The 18,901-nt window shown below is 38.9% G+C and overlaps 1 protein-coding gene across 1 annotated transcript; it reads left to right on the top strand.

Moving 5' to 3' along the window:
- The first annotated feature begins 2,321 nt into the window (after positions 1 to 2,321).
- On the top strand, positions 2,322 to 18,700 carry synprb (synaptoporin b). The gene is made up of 5 exons (XM_061875609.1): positions 2,322 to 2,412; positions 2,954 to 3,078; positions 14,031 to 14,229; positions 14,953 to 15,144; positions 17,240 to 18,700. The coding sequence occupies exons 1-5, from the start codon at positions 2,389 to 2,391 to the stop codon at positions 17,588 to 17,590; spliced, it is 891 nt and encodes a 296-aa protein (XP_061731593.1). The 5' UTR covers positions 2,322 to 2,388; the 3' UTR covers positions 17,591 to 18,700.
- Positions 18,701 to 18,901: the final 201 nt, after the last annotated feature.

Here is an 18,901-nt window from a genome sequence, read left to right as displayed (position 1 = left end):
TGAGAAGCTCTGCCATTCGGGAGGAGCTCAAAGTAAAGCCGCTGCTCCTCCACATTGAGAGGAGCCAGATGAGGTGGTTCAGGCATCTGGTCACGATGCCACCCGAACGCCTCCCTGGGGAGGTGTTTCGGGCACGTCCGACTGGTAGGAGGCCACGGGGAAGACCCAGGACACGTTGGGAAGACTATGTCTCCTGGGAACGCCTCGGGATTCCTAGGGAAGAGTTAGACGAAGTGGCTGGGGAAAGGAATGTCTAGGATTCCCTGCTTAAGCTGCTGCCCCCGCCACCCGACCTCGGATAAGCGGAAAAAGATGGATGGATGGATGGATGGATGGATGGATGGATGGATGGATGGAATATTTTTTGGATTGGGGACAGGGGAGGAGGGCCTCAAAGTTAACATATTTAGACACATTGTTATTGGAGCAGCATAATTCCATATAAATATTTCATTTATTTTATTTTATTATTTTTAATATATCTATATTATTTTTAAATTACAGTTTTTTCCAATTTCTTACACACTAAATTTTAAATAAATGAATCACACATTTAACAAAATCCACACAAAGTTAACAAAACCACTGTGCACATTTGCCTGATATTAGCCATAGACTATACTTCACATTCTTTTGCAAAATATTACACACAATGCTTTACACACACCTTCCCATCTTGCACATGTGATGTGGATGAGATACTATGGCCTGATCCAACTAGAAAGGCAGGTGATTATTAGAATCAATAACTTTTGAGTATGTTCTTTCATAGAGTTGCTGTTGCCTAAGTCTGCACATGTAGCCTATAATCGATGCTGTCATTTTTATTTATCCACAGATGTTTCTTCTTCATTTGTCTCAGATTTAAATTTGTACTGCATGACATTGTTGACTACTGTGATATGTTACTTTACCTGACTGTGGTAAAAATACATCTTTTCAGTTTGCAACATCATTGTTGAGCACTTCTTGAAAAGATTACAGGATATTTTTACTTTCTCTGTAGGTCCTTACATATAGGCCCACTTCAAAGTAAACAATAACGATTGCTATGGATTGGCCAATATATTTTGTCAAGTTACAGTAATCATCACATATGGAGATGTCCGATAATGGCTTTTTAGCCGATATCAGATATTCCGATATTGTCCAACTCTTAATTACCGATTCCGATATCAACCGATACCGATATATACAGTCCTGGAATTAACACATTATTATGCCTAACTTTTTTGTGATGACCTGCTGGATGCATTAAACAATCCAACAGTTTTATCCAAAATAAATCAACTCAAGTTATGGGAAAAAATGCCAACATGGCACTGCCATATTTATTATTGAAGTCACAAAGTGCATTATTTTTTTTTTAACATGCCTCAAAACAGCAGCTTGGAATTTGGGACATGCTCTTCCTGAGACAGCCTGAGGAGGTTGAGGTGGGTGGGGTTGGGGGGGAGGAGGGTAGCGGGGGCGTATATTGTAGCGTCCCGGAAGAGTTAGTGCTGCAAGGGTTTCTCGATATTTATTCTGTATTGTTGATGTTGTGTTACGGTGTGGATGTTCTCCCGAAATGTGTTTGTCATTCGTTTGGTGTAGGTTCAACGTGTGTTAAAATTGTTTATACGGCCACCCTCAGTGTGACCTGTATGGCTGTTGACCAAGTATGCATTGCATTCACTTGTGTGTTAGAAAAGCTGTAGCTATTATGTGATTGGGCTGGCACACAAAGGCAGTGCCTTTAAGGTTTATTGGTACTCTGTACTTCTCCCTACGTCCATGTACCACTCCGTCTAGCGGCGTTTTAAAAAATAAGAAATTTTACTTTTTGAAACCGATACTACATTTTAAAGCATTTAATATCTAACTGCCGATATTATCGGACATCTTTAATCACATATGCTAAAAAGGTCGCGCATATTGCCCCAAATATGAGATTTCCAATAGTAAAATAGTTATTTGTTGTTTTTTTTTAAATATGTATTGTATTTATCACTGTTCTGGGTAACTCCCTCCAATAATGTGTTATCACTGGAAGTCTGTGTGAGTGAGATGACAATAAAACTGCATTTTTACAATTTTTCCTTTATTTTGATGAATGGGCATTTGTTTTGTGTCATTTTACAAATGATCTAAGCTTTAAGAAAATTAAATGTTGTGTTTGGGAAAAGTGTGTATATATTTTGAAAAAAGACACACACTTAGTAAAGTTTGTGTAAGCAAATGGAAAAAAATGGAAAACATTTGCACAATTTCTTTGGCTCCTCCTTTTGGAAGTTAGTGCCCCTCCCCTCTGCTGGATGCTCTCCTCTTTCCGTCCACATCTTCATCCTGATGCCAAACGCTGCACATACTGTGTGGACTTTGGCCACGCATCTGTGGGATTTTTAAATGTGTATGGTCATATTTTCCCCGGTGAGTGTCTTTCTCTCCTTTTTTTTTTATTTACTTAGACTGGTAAGGTTTCATGCTTGGTTTGAACTACTCTAGTTTACAGTTTCCTTGGCTTGTTGATGTGTCCTAAATAAGTAAGTCAATATTGTCATACAAGTGATGATGGTGGAGATTTCCCAACTGTCCATCCATCCATCCTAGAATGTGAGCGTGTGTGTGTCTTTGTTGGCCCTGCAATGAGGTGGCGACTTGTCCAGGGGTGTATCCCGCCTCCCGCCTAGGTAAAGTTGTCCAAATATTTGATGCGAAAGTCATGCACTGCTGCGGCCACCCTCCAGTGCTCAGTAAGCGGTGCTTCCCACCTTTAAATTATTCAGCGTTTGTTTTCAAAGGAATTAGAAACTTTAATAATTGCGCCTGTGATTTATTAATGGTAATGCATTATGCAAGAAGCCACACTCACCCACTCACACGTGTCTGCCTCCACAAACCAAAGGTCCTCATATCACTCATGCAAGTGAATGTTTTTTTCCGAATATGACTCCTATTTTCCCGTTTTCAGATTTTTGCCATTTGTGCGTTTGCAACATGCGGAGGCTACTTTGGGCACCTCCAGGTTAAAGTGGACTGTGCAGCCAGTTGGCCGAATAACAAGAGCATCATCATTGATTTTGGTTATCCCTTCAGGTAACTACGCTACGATTTCACTCTAAAATGTTGACCCACTGATGGATATGCACACTTGTATTTTTATTAGTTTATTTATTTGAATTAGGACAATGCATTATTTATCAACAAAGAGTAACCATGTAAATATGCCGGAGTTAGCACAATAGCTAATTGTCATCCGTTGTCCTAAGGCAAGTTAATACAGTAAACATTCAACAGGTCATGACACAAAAAAATACATAAATCACAAAACATTACACATTATAAGCATACCATGTCATGACGAGGACTATGGTGTGGCTTGTTTTCCCGTAGTGCAAATCGACTGGACCGGACATGGCGTGAGGGTAATGACATATTTTATTATTAACTCAAAAAAGGAACAAACGAAAGGCACTCTCAGCAGAGGTTCAAAACTTGGCTCTGAAAGCAAAAACTCGCACAATGGCAGAACTATGGTCAACAAAAACGAAAACACTTACTGTAACGAAAAAGCATGAATCTATGGCAATCAGGTACGAGGGTGATGTCGCCATGTTAACTGCCTGGCAACTGCAGGCTTAAATAGTGCTGTGATTATCGACAGGTGTGTGAGTCCAAACAAGTGAGCCAGGTGAAACTAATGGTTGTCATGGAAACTAAAACAAACCAGGGTGCGCAAAAACAGGAACTAATGGACTCAAAAACAAAACATAACATGACTAAACAGAACATGATCACAAAGACATGACATACCACAAGCACAGACCATGAACAAAAAACAAAAAAGAAAAAAAGAAAACAACAACAACAAAACATGAGAATAATCTAATTGTGTGTGCACGTGTGATTAGTTTTCAACCACTGTTTCAGTGCACTTTTAAATGTTAATTAGGTCTCACAGTTTCTGACATTGGCTGGCAGCCTGTAGACCCCACCAATTGGCCAAATTTAGTCCTGCACCTTTGTACCTTGCAGTCCCCCTTTGGTCACTGCTTTGCTGTTTACTTGACTGCTATTTTTTTTTTATCAATAAAATCTATCAAGGGACGGGGAGCAAGTTTATTTAGGACTATAAAGATGAGGCAAACAGCCATGAATATAAGAATATTATAATATACATATAATATAAAAAGAAGTATAGGTACATAGTATTCCAGAGGTACAGAGATGAAGAAGAGCTTTGATATTGGATTGTTTGTGTTACAGAGGAGTGTGGGGCTGCCCATTGAGGCAGTGGTGATGCTGCTGTGGCATTATGGCATTCCCATGACCACTAGTGGTAATGGTGTGGCTATGTATGTGTGTAGTGTGCATATGTATGGATATATTTATAATTGATGTATATACAAGTTCATTAAGTTTGTACACTGAGTCAACAGGTAGTTCTAGCTCAGGATAATTTATGATGTAAAGAAAAGGGCTGGGATTAAATTAAGTGTAAACTTCTTCTCACTCCTTTTCAAATATGTAAACAAATAAATAAATACAAATAAAAAGTCCAATGCTCATTTGTTTTCGTTTTTTATTCTCCACTGTTTTCATTTTGTTATAAAGGCTGTTAAGGCTTTAGCACTGTATTGGATCAGGCTTGCTCTTGTTTTTTCGCATATTTGAAATAAAAATATATTAATCAATCAATCATTATCCGATAATTATCTAAATCCAACATATTATAACTTACTTAAAATGTTACAATAATGATACTTTAGGGCTTTTGGTCTAGAATTTGTAGTGTTCTCTTAAAGAGAGAGTTTCATTATGCTGAGCTTGGCACGTTCTTTTAGCTTCTCATCCGTCAATTGTTTTCACTATCATGACATTGGTAACCTGGTATATGAATATCATTTGTTCTGTGAGGCAGCTCACACCTCGAAAAACATGTGTTGCGAAACCCCTTGAAACAAATATAAATTGATTTAATCAAACAGCACAATTGTAACATTTATCAATCCTTTCAAAAAGAAAAACATACTTTTGGTAACACTTTAGCATGGGGAACATATTCAAGAGTTGCTTAATAAAGTAACAAAGACCAAATTTTGAGTTATTTGGACACTAGGGGAACATATAAGGGTTAGTGTTAGGGTTACTAATAAGCAATACATCTGAGGTTATTGAGTGAAGACTCTTAGTTAATGGCTTACTGGTTGTATAATAAGGCCATGCAGAATAATGCATTAATACGTACTTAATAATGACTAAATAAGAGCCAATATGTTACTAATTTGCAAGTTGATAAGCAACTAATTAATGTTGAATTTGTGTTCCCCATACTGAAGTGTTACCACACTTTTAGATCAGAAATATTGTTTGAAAAACAATACATTATAATGTACTACAAACAACTGCAGTAAAGTAGTACATCAGCTTATGCACTCAATTGGTTCCATGATCGAGCTTGTAACTCAACATACTCGTATTTATCTATATCAGGGGTGTCAAAACTCCTTTCAGATCGGGTGCCACATGCAGAAAAATCTACTCCCAAAAGGGCCAGACTGGTAAAAATAATGCACGATAACATAAAAATAAAGACAACTTCAGATGGTTTTCTTTGTTTAAAATTAGAACAAGCACATTCTGAAAATGTACAAATCATGTTATTTTTTTACACTTACATGTTGCGGTTATTAATATTCTACCTTTCTTTGTCGTTATTTATACTTTCTGAATAAATTTTGTGATAATGTCCATCAGTCAACTCATTAGTGTAAATCAGCGGTTCTCAAATGGGGGTACGCGTACCACTGTTGGTACTCGAAGGTATGCCAAGGGATCTGTGAGATTTTTTTTTTTTTAATTCTAAAAACAGGAACAATTCAAAAATCCTTTATACATATATTTGTTGAATAATACTTTAAACAAAATATGAATGTAAGTTCATAAACTATGAAAATAAATGCAACAATGCAATATTCAGTGTTGACAGCTTGATTTTTTGTGGACATGTTCCATAAATATTGATGTTAAAGATTTATTTTTTGTGAAGAAATGTTTAGAAGTAAGTTCATGAATCCAGATGGATCTGTATTACAATCCCCAGAGAGGGCACTTTACGATGAAGATTACTTCTATGTGTAGAAATCTTTATTTATAATTAAATCACTTGTTTATTTTTCAACAAGTTTTTAATTATTTTTATATATATTTTTTCCAAATAGTTCAAGAAAGACCACTACAAATGAGCAATATTTTGCACTGTTATACAACTTAATAAATCAGAAACTGATGACATAGTGCTGTATTTTACTTCTTTATCTGTTTTTTTTTCAACCAGAAATGCTTTGCTCTGATTAGGGGGTACTTTCATTAAAAATATGTTCACAGAGGGTACATCACTGAAAAAAGGTTGAGAACCACTGGTGTAAATTTTCAATCTAGCAAGATAAAAAAATAATGTAAAAACCAAATGAGAGGATGTAGTTTGTTCATTTTTCCCGACTGGTGCACAAACATCATTTGGTTTATTGTTTTTTTTTTTTTTAAATTCAGCATCATCTACAAAGATACAAAGAATTGCTCTTACAACATCTAGTGGACACATTTACAACAGCAGTTTCTTTCATTCAAAAATTTCGCCTCATTTTTTTGCTTAGCAAACTTATCCAGCGGGCCGGATAAAGCCTTACGTTTGACACCCCGATCTATATCAATCCATCTATAATTAATATCTATGATAGTTATCCCCCTTCTGATCCGGTTGAACTAAACACAAGATATATTAAGTATATTAAAGTTAAACAAATATTGCAACAGAAAAAGTACACCACACCTCTTCTTTGTACAGTAAATCTGTACAGCATATACAGGCATCTGAGTCAACAATATGATTTACCCATTTAGCTGGACAGGACATCTTCAAAAATATAAATAATAAAAATAAAAATAAAAAACACAAAAAAATTCACATTAAATCTACAGTAGCCATTATAATGAACTAAAATCAATCCGTTTACTCTAATACAGCACAGTTTTTACATTAACATGCCTTTTAAAAATTAAAATGCGTTTAGAAGAGAAATATAGCATTAAAAAAATGATACAATAGAACGTAGTACAAACAACTCCTGTACAGTACTTTTATGAAGTAATGTAATAATAATGTAAGGCATTTTAAGGGTGGCGGGGCTCTCCCTTAGAGATAGGGTGAGAAGCTCTGCCATCCGGGAGGGACTCAAAGTAAAGCCGCTGCTCCTCCACATCGAGAGGAGCCAGATGAGGTGGTTCGGGCATCTGGTCAGGATGCCACCCAAACGCCTCCCCAGGGAGGTGTTTAGGGCACGTCCAACCGGTAGGAGGCCACGGGGAAGACCCAGGACACGTTGGGAAGACTATGTCTCCCGGCTGGCCTGGGAACGCCTCGGGATCCCCCGGGAAGAGCTAGACGAAGTGGCTGGGGAGAGGGAAGTCTGGGTTTCCCTGCTTAGGCTGTTGCCCCCGCGACCCGACCTCGGATAAGCGGAAAATGATGGATGAATGGATGGCATTTTTATTATAAATAATGCAATTACTTGGAGAGTGTACAGTATATCCTTTGAGCTGTTTGGCCGCCAAACAAACCATCAGCAGCTTCTCTATATTTTCATGGATAAATGTCCGCTGTTTAGAAATTATTCTAATTATTATCGACTAGTTTCAGTATGGCGCAGACAAACAGTGCTTTGCTTCACTAGCTAGCTATGCGCTTGGTTATGTTTTTGATGATTTCTTTCTGTTTGTCAATTAATATTATCCAGTTCTTCTTCTCAGCACTTCCCTTCACACTAAATGTCTTCCTTCTCATGGTTGGAAAAACAAAGTTCCGTCGATAAGCTAATGCTAGCAAGTAAATCCATATATCACATGCTAAACAGCGTATGCAATAAAATAATACAATTGCGTGTACTCTTAGCTGGCTATTATTTAATTACTATTTTTATACATATTTCAATCAGCCTATAGCTCACCCAGCATGTAGTTATAAAATTACAAAAGGATGTTGCTGAATAGACAATTTGTTTCATATTTTTTTTTATCTCTGGAAGACATTGCAAATATGTAGACACACATTCATACAAAGGTGGATTCTCTGTCAATTGTGTGTCTTTGCAGCGCAAGAACTGAGCGTATGTCAATTTGCGTGTACTTTTTAGACATGTAAATACATCATTAAATAGGCAAGACAAGGAAAGGCAAGGTAAGTTTATTCTTAGAGCACAATTTGTACACAAGGCAATTCAAAGTGCTTTACAGAAAATTAAGAGAAGGCAAAAATAAAGATATATAAAATCATATTTCAAAATAAATTCAGAAAATACAATCATCATAAAAACAATCATAATTAATCAAAATGTATATCAATCAAACACTGTAGATACATGTCACTTGCACAATTAAATAAAAGGGTTTTCAGGCTGGATTTGAACATTGCCAATATTGAGGCCTGTCTCTCAACTTCAGGAAGACTATTCCAGATTTTAGGAGCATGAAACTTAAACACAGTTTTACCATGTTTGGTCCTGGTCCTTGGTATCAGCAGGATACCACTCCCAGAGGTTCTCAGAGCTCAAGATGGTTGAGATTGCTCTAAAATGTCAGATATATACTTTTTGCACACAACCATGAAGAGACTTATACACAAGGATAGCTGTTTTAAAGTCTATTCTCTGAGCAACAGGAAGCAACTGCAGTGACCTAAGCACTAGACTAATATGGTCGTATTTCCAGGTTATAATTAAGACTCCAGCAGCAGTATTTTGGATTTACTTCAACTGCTTTACAGCTCGTTTAGAGAGCCCGGCAGGTAAGCCATTACAATAGTCTAACCTGCTGCAGACAAATGCATGGAATAGTTCTTCTAAGTATGATTTAGACATTATTACTCTGTTTTTGGCAATGTTTTTAGGTGTTAAAAAGCTGCGGATGTTAATGACTTATGGTGGCTGTTAAAGTTAAAATCTGAGTCATTTTATTACCTCTATATTTCTAACCTGATTATTATGTTTCAGTGAGAAGGTCTCAATGTGACTAACAATAGTTTCTCTCTGCGTATGTGGTCGAAAGACAATGATTTCTGTTTTATCTTAGTTAAGCTTAATTAAATTGTTTTGCATCCACACACTGATCTGTTCGATGCAGCGACAAAGTGAATCAACAGGCCAACGTTCACCTGCAATCAGTTCAGTTTAGTTCAGTTCCAGTTTATTTCGAACACGCTTACAATAAAATGTAACGCATCACATATTTCCAGTTGTTTCATTAAAGCACGTCCGAAAAGGAGTAAAAAAGATCTTATTTAAATGTTGTCATGTCATAACAGTTTTATCCCATTTCCTTGTTCTCTGTTTGTAACAGAAAAGTGAATATGTAAATAATTAAAATGATTCGGAAAGTCTTGGTTCACTGAAAATAAAATTAATAAAACTATATACAAGACTTGTAGAATTTTTTAAAAGTGAATAAAGCAGCAAGCAAGAAGAAGCAAACAGAGACAGCTCTTATCCGGAAAAAACTTAGCCAGTGAAGGTGTCACGCAGTATAGGTGACGAACCCCAAGATGTAGTGATGGTAGGCTTGGTGCAGGAAAACATAATTTAATGTCCAAAATTAAGAAAAAAACACAAACCAGCAACAGGCAAACTGGAATCAGGAACCAGCAAACAGGAAACAAGGAACAAAAGACAGCAAGCTGCAAACAGCTACAGGATAGAGGATACAGCTTACAGATAGTAGCTTACTGTTCATCTACAACAACAGCGACAATTCTCCAGTCCTGACTGGAGGGCGAAGCAGGTCTAAATAGCAGCTGGCTGATTGACACCAGGTGTGGCCAGGTGCCAATCAGCTACAGCTGAGGGGAAATAGAGTTCAGGGAGACAAGCAGGAAGCTGGTTATGGGTTATACTTGTATATCGCTTCTCTACCTTTTTAAGGAACTCAAAGCGCTTTGGCACTATTTCCACATTCACCCATTCACACACACATTCACACACTGATGGCGGGAGCTGCCATGCAAGGGTGAAGTGTCTTGCTCAAGGACACAACGGACGTGACTAGGATGGTCGAAGGTGGGGATTGAACCAGGAACCCTCAGGTTGCTGGCACAGCCACTCTCCCAACTGCGCCCCGCCGTCCCCTTGAACCAAATACTGAACTGAACCAAAATAAGAGTGCTGACAGAAAATAAAAACAAACAGAGGAAAAACCAAAACATAACTAAACTGTCAGTGACAAACCTGACAGAAGGACCCCAACGCAGAGCAAAAAATAAATATTAATAATTTTTAAAAAGTGCACTCAAAATAGCGTAAGGAAAATGACTAAGGATGCACACACAAGTTGTAGAAAAACAGAAACCACATACAGAAGGTGTGGAGAGCTAACAGTTAACATTACACAGCAACGTTGAGGCTGAACAACAGGAAACAAGAAGCGTGAGTGGAACCAAAGCAGAGGAGCTGTCCATAACTGGAAGGGTGAACCATCAGGAATTTATTGGCGCCGAGCGAAGGACCTGGAGAGCTTTAGTAGTCAGGACAAAATTAAATTCGCCCATTGACCCAGGAACCAGGCAGTGCAACAAAAAGAAGTCAGGCGGAAGATCATGACACTTGTAAGTTGGGGCACACGGAACCGAGCTATCACTATACATACCAAACACAGGAAGTGAACAGTCGAGCAGAGATTGCTGGGACATGGAAAAGCCTGAGATAGGTTTAGATTCATTTAGCTCCTTCCTTCTCCATTTCGGACATGGTGAATTGTGCAAATGTTTACGGTTTGTTTTTTTCAGAAATGATTATTAAAGTTACATTAAGAAACATCACATGATCAGTGGTCTTGTGGTTAGAGTGTCTGTGTGGTGAGTTCAAATCCCCGGCCGAGTCATACCAAAAAATATTGGACCCGTTGTCTGCCTGCTTGGCACTCAGCATCAAGGTTTGGAATTGGGGATTAAATCCCCAAATGATTCCCGAGCGCGGCCACTGCTGCTGCTCACTGATCCCCTCACCTCCCAGGGGGAGAACATGGGGATGGATCAAATGCAGAGGATAATTTCACCACACTTAGTGTGCGTGACTATTGTTGGGACTTTAACTTTATGATTTAAATATTTCAACATTCATTCGTTAATTGGATTTCTCTTTCCTACACTTTTGAGCTATTTTTGTTTCACAACCACTTGTTGGCAGATGGGAAAAGCTCCACATTATTAATAATGCAGTATGTTGTTAACATTGGGGATCATTAGCTAATATCGTCTGCTAGAAATAGCTGTTGTGAACATAACGTTTATTATCCTAATATAGAATTGCCTGAAAGAGTAGATGGAATAAGTTAGGATTTGAATAGAAAGATTTGTTCTCTGCTCCCTGTCGCTGAATGAAGCTGAGCAAGTGGCCCCACGGCATTGTGGGTACACGCCGCTAGACAAGATCAATAGTGGAAAGGTTCTGGCGCGTCAAAAGGCACCACTTAAAGTTGGAATCTTGGCTAATCTGGCTCCAAAAGCCTTTTGGTCTAATGATGCAGTCAGAAAAACATCTTTCAACAAAAGGCAGTTTCAATCAGAGCGGCTTGCGGCTCGCATGTCCCGACCCCGCATCATAAATGAGGTAAGCTCATTTAGGCAAAAGTGCTGTAATGCATTGTCTGGATGAGCACTTTGGTGGAATGTTTTAGAGTACCATCATGGACCAGCATGGAACAATCACTGCCGCTTTGTTTCGAGCAGACAAGGTTCATACACAAAACTATATCAATATATCACCTACTGTACTAACTAGAAATGTCCAATGCCAGTAAAAAAAAACTAATCAAAAACAAGTATCGGAGGATTTCAGCTTGCACCAAAAATCTCAGATACAAGCTATCATGCAACGTGTTTACTTGTGCAATGCTGGACAGCCTGTTACAAAGAGGGTGGGCGTATTGGTCTGGATATCGCTATGATCAGTATCTAGGTGGGTAATGGTATTGGATTGAAAACGGTTAAAGCAGCTGCCTTTGAATATGACCAATGTATGATCCTGTCACTACTTGGTATCGGATTGATACCCAAATTTGGGGTATCATTCAAAACTAATGTAAAGCCTCCAAACAACAGAAAAAAAGCGATTATTACATTTTGGTGCTAGCGGGTGTATAATATAGCCAAGAGTCATGGATGCAATGGAATTCTGGGTAATTCTTATGTTGCGTTTATAATGTGTTACAGAGCCAATGTTCTCCAGAAATGTGTTTGTTATTCTTGTTTGGTTAGGGTTCACAGAGTGTGGCACATATTAGTAAGAGTGTTAAAATTGTTTTATATCACAACCATTAGTGTGATCTGTATGGCTGTGGAACAAGACCCCTGGTTTACACACAGTAAAAGCATAAAAAACCTCCTCTGCTATTTTGAAAATGTCAGTGGGGGAAGCGTCAATTCGGGACATCACGAATTTGACCTGGCAGTAAAAGTAAGCATGCACTAATAAATTTGAGGAGCAAGTTTTACCCGGTAGTAAGTCAAGGCACGCGCATGTTACATGACTGGCGGCTATTCAAGGAAGTACCCTCCTGATTTTCCCGGGAGACTCCTGAAATTCAGTGTCCCTCCTAAAACTCTCTTGGGATAACCATTGTCCCGAATTTCTCCTGATTTCCACCCGGGCAACAATATTGGGGGCGTGCCATAAAGACACTGCCATTAGTGTCCTCTGTAACCTGTTGTCACGTCCGCTCTTACTCCATACAAACAGCATGCCGGCACAGTCACATAATATATGCGTCTTTTACACACACAAGTGAATGCAACGCATACTTGGTCAACAGCCATGCAGGTCACACTAAGGGTGGCAGTATGAACAACTTTAACACTGTTACAAATATGTGCCACACGTTGAACCCACACCAAACAAGAATGACAAACACATTTCAGGAGAACAGCTGCACTGTAACACAACATAAACACAAAAGAACAAATACCCAGAACCCCTTGCAGCACCCCCGCTACCACCAAACCCCGCCTCCCCCAACCCCACCCACCCACCTAGACCCCGCTGCTCCCTCACACCCCCATTTCCCGAATTCGGAGGTCTCAAGGTTGGCAAGTATGCCATTGTGAAGTCATTTACAAAAAGTAAACATGGTTGGCTATAGGCTAATGGGAGCTAGCATCTACGCACACAATAGCACACAAGCTAGACATACGTAATAAGTGTCCTTCATTGAACAACATTGCAGTCTAAAACAGTGCATTGGTTAATATAAGCTGGCATCAAATAACTATAGTTGTATATTATTCACACATGCAAAGTCTCCGAGACAGAAGTGTATTAGAAAGTATTTTTCGGGAACAAACAAGCTCTTTTGATTAAATTTACTGCATCATTAGCTTAATAAATTATTGCGAGCGCGAGATGTCGCCAAAAACAAACTACTATTGCAATTCAATGTAAAGTCAGTGCAAGTCTGTCATAAGATTATCATTTCGCATACCCATCATTGTTAATCTGTTTGACTAATTTCACTTCATCAAAGCTTTTCAAATATTCCACACTACAAAATAATAATATGCATGATTTGTGCTGGTATCGTATTGGATTGATATCTGTATCAGCCAACACTCATATATTATCGGTATTGGAAATGAAACGGCGTGGCGTAGTTTGGGAGAGTGGCTATGCCTGCAACCAGAGAGTTCCTGGTTCAATCCCCACCTTCTACAATCCTAGTTATGTCTGTTGTGTCCTTGAGCAAGCCACTTCACCCTTGCTCCTGATGAGCCCTGGTTAGCGCCTTGCATGGCAACTCCCGCCATCAGCGTGTGAATGTGTGTGTGAATGAGTGAATGTGGAAAGAGTGTCAAAGCGCTTTGAGTTCCTTAAAAAGGTAGAAAAGCACTATACAAGTATAATCCATTTACCATTTACATTTTACCATGACAAAGTGCCACTCCAATACAAACTACCTATTCTTTTTTAAGTTTCCAAACATTGATTTATCGACCCACTCCCCCTCTGCAGGTTGGAACAAGTGCACTTCAAGGCCCCCTTATGTGACACAAAGAGACAAGAGATTCTCTTCCTGAATGGCGACTATTCCTCAGCTGCTCAGTTTTTTGTCACAGTGGGCGTGATCACGTTTCTCTACTCCCTTTTGGCGACCGTGGTCTACGTCTTCTACCAGAACAAGTATTTGAAGAACAACAGAGGCCCATGTGTGGTTAGTAACAATCTGTGAAACAATCCTATGCACACTACTGAAACACTCTCATACACACTACTGAAACACTCTCATTCATACTACTGAAATGCTATCACATAAACAACTGAAATGTTTTTCTCTCAAACACACTACTGAAACACTCTCATACACACTACTGAAACACTCTCATACATACTACTGAAATGCTATCACATAAACAACTGAAATGTTTTTCTCTCAAACACACTACTGAAACACTCTTATACATACTACTGAAATGTTATCTCATAAACAACTGACATGTTTTTCTCTCACACGCTACTGAAACACTCTCATACACACTACTGAAACACTCTCATATATACTACTGAAATGCTATCACATAAACAACTGAAATGTTTTTCTCTTACACACTACTGAAACTCTCATACACTACTGAAATTCCCTCACATAAACAACTGAAAAGTTTTTCTCTCACACACACTACTGAAACACTCTCATACCCACTACTGAAAAACTCTCATACATACTACTGAAATGCTATCACATAACCACTGAAATGTTTTTCTCTCACACACACTACTGAAACACTCTCAAACACACTACTGAAACACTCATACACACTACTGAAATGCTCTCACATAAACAACCAACATTTTTTTCTCTCACACTACTGACATACTCTCATGTATCTGTGTAGAAAGTTTAATACTTTTGTTCCCTTCCCATATTGGTGTTCAGGACTTTGTAGTGACGGTGACTTTCTCCCTGGTGTGGCTGGTCAGCACTTGCTTTTGGGCTAAAGCTTTGACTGACATCAAGACAGCCACAGAGCCAACCGAGGTGCTGCTGCTCATCTCTGCCTGCTCGGCACAGGAGAACAAATGCACAGTTGCCCAGGAGCCTTTCTGGTCCCGTCTCAACGCGTCTGTGGTGGGATTACACACACCAGTCTTATGAAACCGATACTCTAAGGGCCTCATCGACTAAGATCCCAATACAACACAAGCTAAACAGCATGTGTAAACTATTAAATTGCGTGTTCTATCGGTGGGCAGGTTGCGTGTAGTCTATTAAGACTACGTGTGCAATTGATAACTGGTGTACAAATTTAGTAGATGAGCTTTGCCTGTGCTATCAAGTTAGCAAGTGTTTTGATACAAGCGAACCTTTACTAGATCAGGCCCTAAAAGTAAACGTGAAATTGAAGTGAAGTTAGGCAAATGTTCAGAAAGTGTAAAAAATTGATAGTTGTTGCATTTCGGTTCAAGCCGCCCAAACGTCGCGACAATCGTGAAGGATAAAGATGAGGGGCCGTTAGACATTATTCAGAATGACCTCTTACATACACTACTGAAATACTCACATAAACAACTGAAATGTTTTTTCCCTTACACACATTACTTAAACGTTCTCATACACACTACTGAAACACTTTATACACACTACTAAAACACTTTCATAAACAAACAGAATAGTAGTCCCTTCTCTCCCTTCTTTGCACCGCACCTTTCAGTATGCAATAGGGTTGGGCAATACTGGGAATTTTAGTATTAATCAGATACCGAGTAAATACAGGGATAGCATTGCCGATACTGATACCGATACGTTCAGTAAATAAATTAGCGAAACTACTTCTAGTTTGTTGATTGTTTTCATGTGTTCTTGTAATCTAAATGTTATGCAAATATAAATATTTTTATAAGTCAATTAAAGCTAAAACAATGTAATAAAGGGTTGTCAAACTCATTTTAGATCAGGAGAAAAATTTACTCCCAAGTTGGTTGGACTGGTAAAATCACAGCATGATAATTTAAAAATAAAGACAACTTCATAATTTTTTTTTTTTTTTTTTTTTTTTTTAGACTTACATGTTGCGGTTAATAGTATTATATCTTTATTTGTTGTTATTTTTTATTTTCTGAATAAATTATGTGATAATGTTCATCAGTCAACTCATTGGTGTTAATTTTTAATCAATCAAGATTTAAAAAAATATCTAAATTAAATTACAGGATTTTATTTATGTCAGTTAGATCATTTTCCTCGACTGATGTACTAACATTATGTGGTTTATTTTGTACATTTGTAGTATCATCTACAAAGATACAATAATTGCTATTGCAACATCCAGTGGACACTTTTAGAACAGCTGTTTCTTTCATTCAAAAATTTCAGGTTAATTTTTATACTTACCAAACTCATCCCATGGACCATTCGTCCCTGAACCGGCCCTCAGGCCATACGTTTGACACCCCTGATATTATAGCTTATACAGTAAAAAAAAAAACTGTAATAATCTTCTTATTACACACAATTGTTTAACAAAATAGGCACAATTGCAAAATAAACACAAACAAAACAAGGACAATAAGGTTACAAAATATAAGTAAATCAAAATGTAAACAAAATAACATAACTTCCGTTACGCGCAGATATGTGTAAACTGCAACAAAAGTATCGATCCCATCACTCAAGATACCAAAACTCACCTTGGTATCAGTGCCAGCAATATTTAGATTGAGACGCCCACACCCATTTTGACTCCACCACTGTGTATTGCTTTGTGTTGGTCTTTCTGGGGACGGCGTGGCGAAGTTGGTAGAGTGGCTGTGGCAGCAATCTGAGGGTTACAGGTTCGATCCCCACCTTCTACCATCCTAGTCACGTCCGTTGTGTCCTGGGGCAAGACACTTCACCCTTGCTCCTGATGGGTCCTGGTGAGCGCCTTGCATGGCTGCTCCCACCATCAGCGTGTGAATGTGTGTGTGAATGGGCGAATGTGGAAATACTGTCAAAGCGCTTTGTGCTCCTTAAAAAGGGGTAAACAAGCGCTATACAAGTACAACCCATTTACCATTTCACATAAAATGACAAAATATGGAAAAGTTCAAGAGCTATGATTACATTTTCAAACCACTCTAATTAGCAAAAGAACCTCAGCTCTGTATTAAATATAACAATGCATACTGATAATAATTAAAATCTGCAAAAGTTTTTGAAACATTTTTCTTTCTCTGGCGCTTAGGTTTTTGGTTTCGTCAATGTCGTCCTGTGGGGAGGAAACATTTGGTTTGTCTTCAAAGAGACGGGCTGGTACAAGATGGGCCAGCGTTACCCCACCAGGAGCTCCTCTGGCAAACGGGAAATGCGGCAGCGGCTCTACAGCGAAAGCAGCTTTGAGCAGAGTTTTGACGACAGTTTCAGTGCACAGCTCTCCAGGCAAAACAGCTTCAATCAGTCCAAGGGCCAACAGATGTACCGACAAGGCAGTTTCCACCAATCACAAGCGAGCTATGGCCTCCCGCAGACGTACCTTGGCCAGCCGGCCAACAAAGGGAGCTCCAAGGTCCCCGTGATAATCGTTAATGACAAGTGATTTGACGTGGTACGCTATTTATTATGTCACTGGATAATTGGTGTTAAAGTACTTGAGTTATCTTTGACAAATTCTTTGAATGTCTCTCCTGGGTGGTGTTGTTTTATAGATAACATTTTTGTAGAAGACTTCTCTTAGCAGGACTAAATCAAGGCTGCAGACCACAGCTGTCAGGTGATAGAAGTCTTTGATTTTTTTGCTCTTTCGTGCAATGTCCATTTTCTTGTGCTCCGTCTGGCTCGTCTCTCCGTCAGCCCCCCCCCCTTGGTCTCCGACGCTGCCAATAAAGAGACAGGTGATTAGATAACTCGTTCCAGCTGAGAAATCTCCTCACCTGTCCGTTGCTTCACAGCCGGCTTTTGCTCATGCCCTGCCCACAGGGGACGCGTGGACCACGCCCCTCCCACAATTTTATAAGTAGAACATGTAATTCCGGTAGAAATTGTGTGGAGATACCACCTGACATAAAAGCAGATAGCACGCTAGCCAGACAAAATATTTGACTAGTAACAAAATATTTGTAAACCCGCCAAACTAGCTGAAATGCTGGCATCCTATTGCATACTTGCCAACCCTCCAGATTTTCCCGGGAGACTCCCGAATTTTAGTGCCCCTCCCAAAAAATCCCCCGGGGCAACCATTCCCCCGATTTCCACCCGGAAAACAATATTGGGGGCGTGCCTTAAAGCCACGGCCTTTAGTGTCCTCAATCACCTGAAAAGGAGACTATTATATATATATATGTCTCCGTTATCCATAGGTTTATCTATAACCCATAAAGTAGGGAGGCACGGAGCTATTTCTCAGCGTGTGTTTATTCCAGCCGGCACGTTAATACACTGACACACAACATCCAGATTCCCATCATGCATTGCTTCAAAACAACGGCAAGTAGTAATGTCCAAAACCATAACAGAGACAAAGCAGAAGAACGAAGAAGTGACTTGGCGACGAAGAGTAAGAAGAAAAAGTACGCTTGCGAGTTCCAAAATGATTGGAAAAAATAATTTCAGTTCATCCAGGACAGCTCGAAGGGGAAGGGGTAGGCTACCTGCAAATTTTGTAGATCAGACTTCTCCATTGAACACGTTGGCCGAACGGATATTCTCATTCATGAATGTATTGTATATATATATATATATATATATATATATATATATATATATATATATATATATATATATATATATATATATATATATATATAAAATACTTCAAAATATATACCCCCAGCTAACCCCCCATCTCCCGAATTCGGAGGTCTCAGGGTTGGCAAGTATGTCCTAATGTTATCATACTAACAGTATACAT

The sequence above is a fragment of the Nerophis ophidion genome, linkage group LG16 (assembly GCF_033978795.1).
Source record: "Nerophis ophidion isolate RoL-2023_Sa linkage group LG16, RoL_Noph_v1.0, whole genome shotgun sequence".
In the NCBI taxonomy this organism is placed as follows: Eukaryota; Metazoa; Chordata; class Actinopteri; order Syngnathiformes; family Syngnathidae; genus Nerophis; species Nerophis ophidion.
This window is presented reverse-complemented; position numbering and strand designations above follow the sequence as displayed.

Bases quoted from the DNA above. Each gene is read 5' to 3' on its own strand.
- synprb (XM_061875609.1), top strand. From the start codon at position 2,389: ATGTGTATGGTCATATTTTCCCCG. The intron at 2,413-2,953 runs GTGAGTGTCTTT...TCCCGTTTTCAG, and splicing joins GTATGGTCATATTTTCCCCG to ATTTTTGCCATTTGTGCGTT. The intron at 15,145-17,239 runs GTGGGATTACAC...TCTGGCGCTTAG, and splicing joins CCCGTCTCAACGCGTCTGTG to GTTTTTGGTTTCGTCAATGT.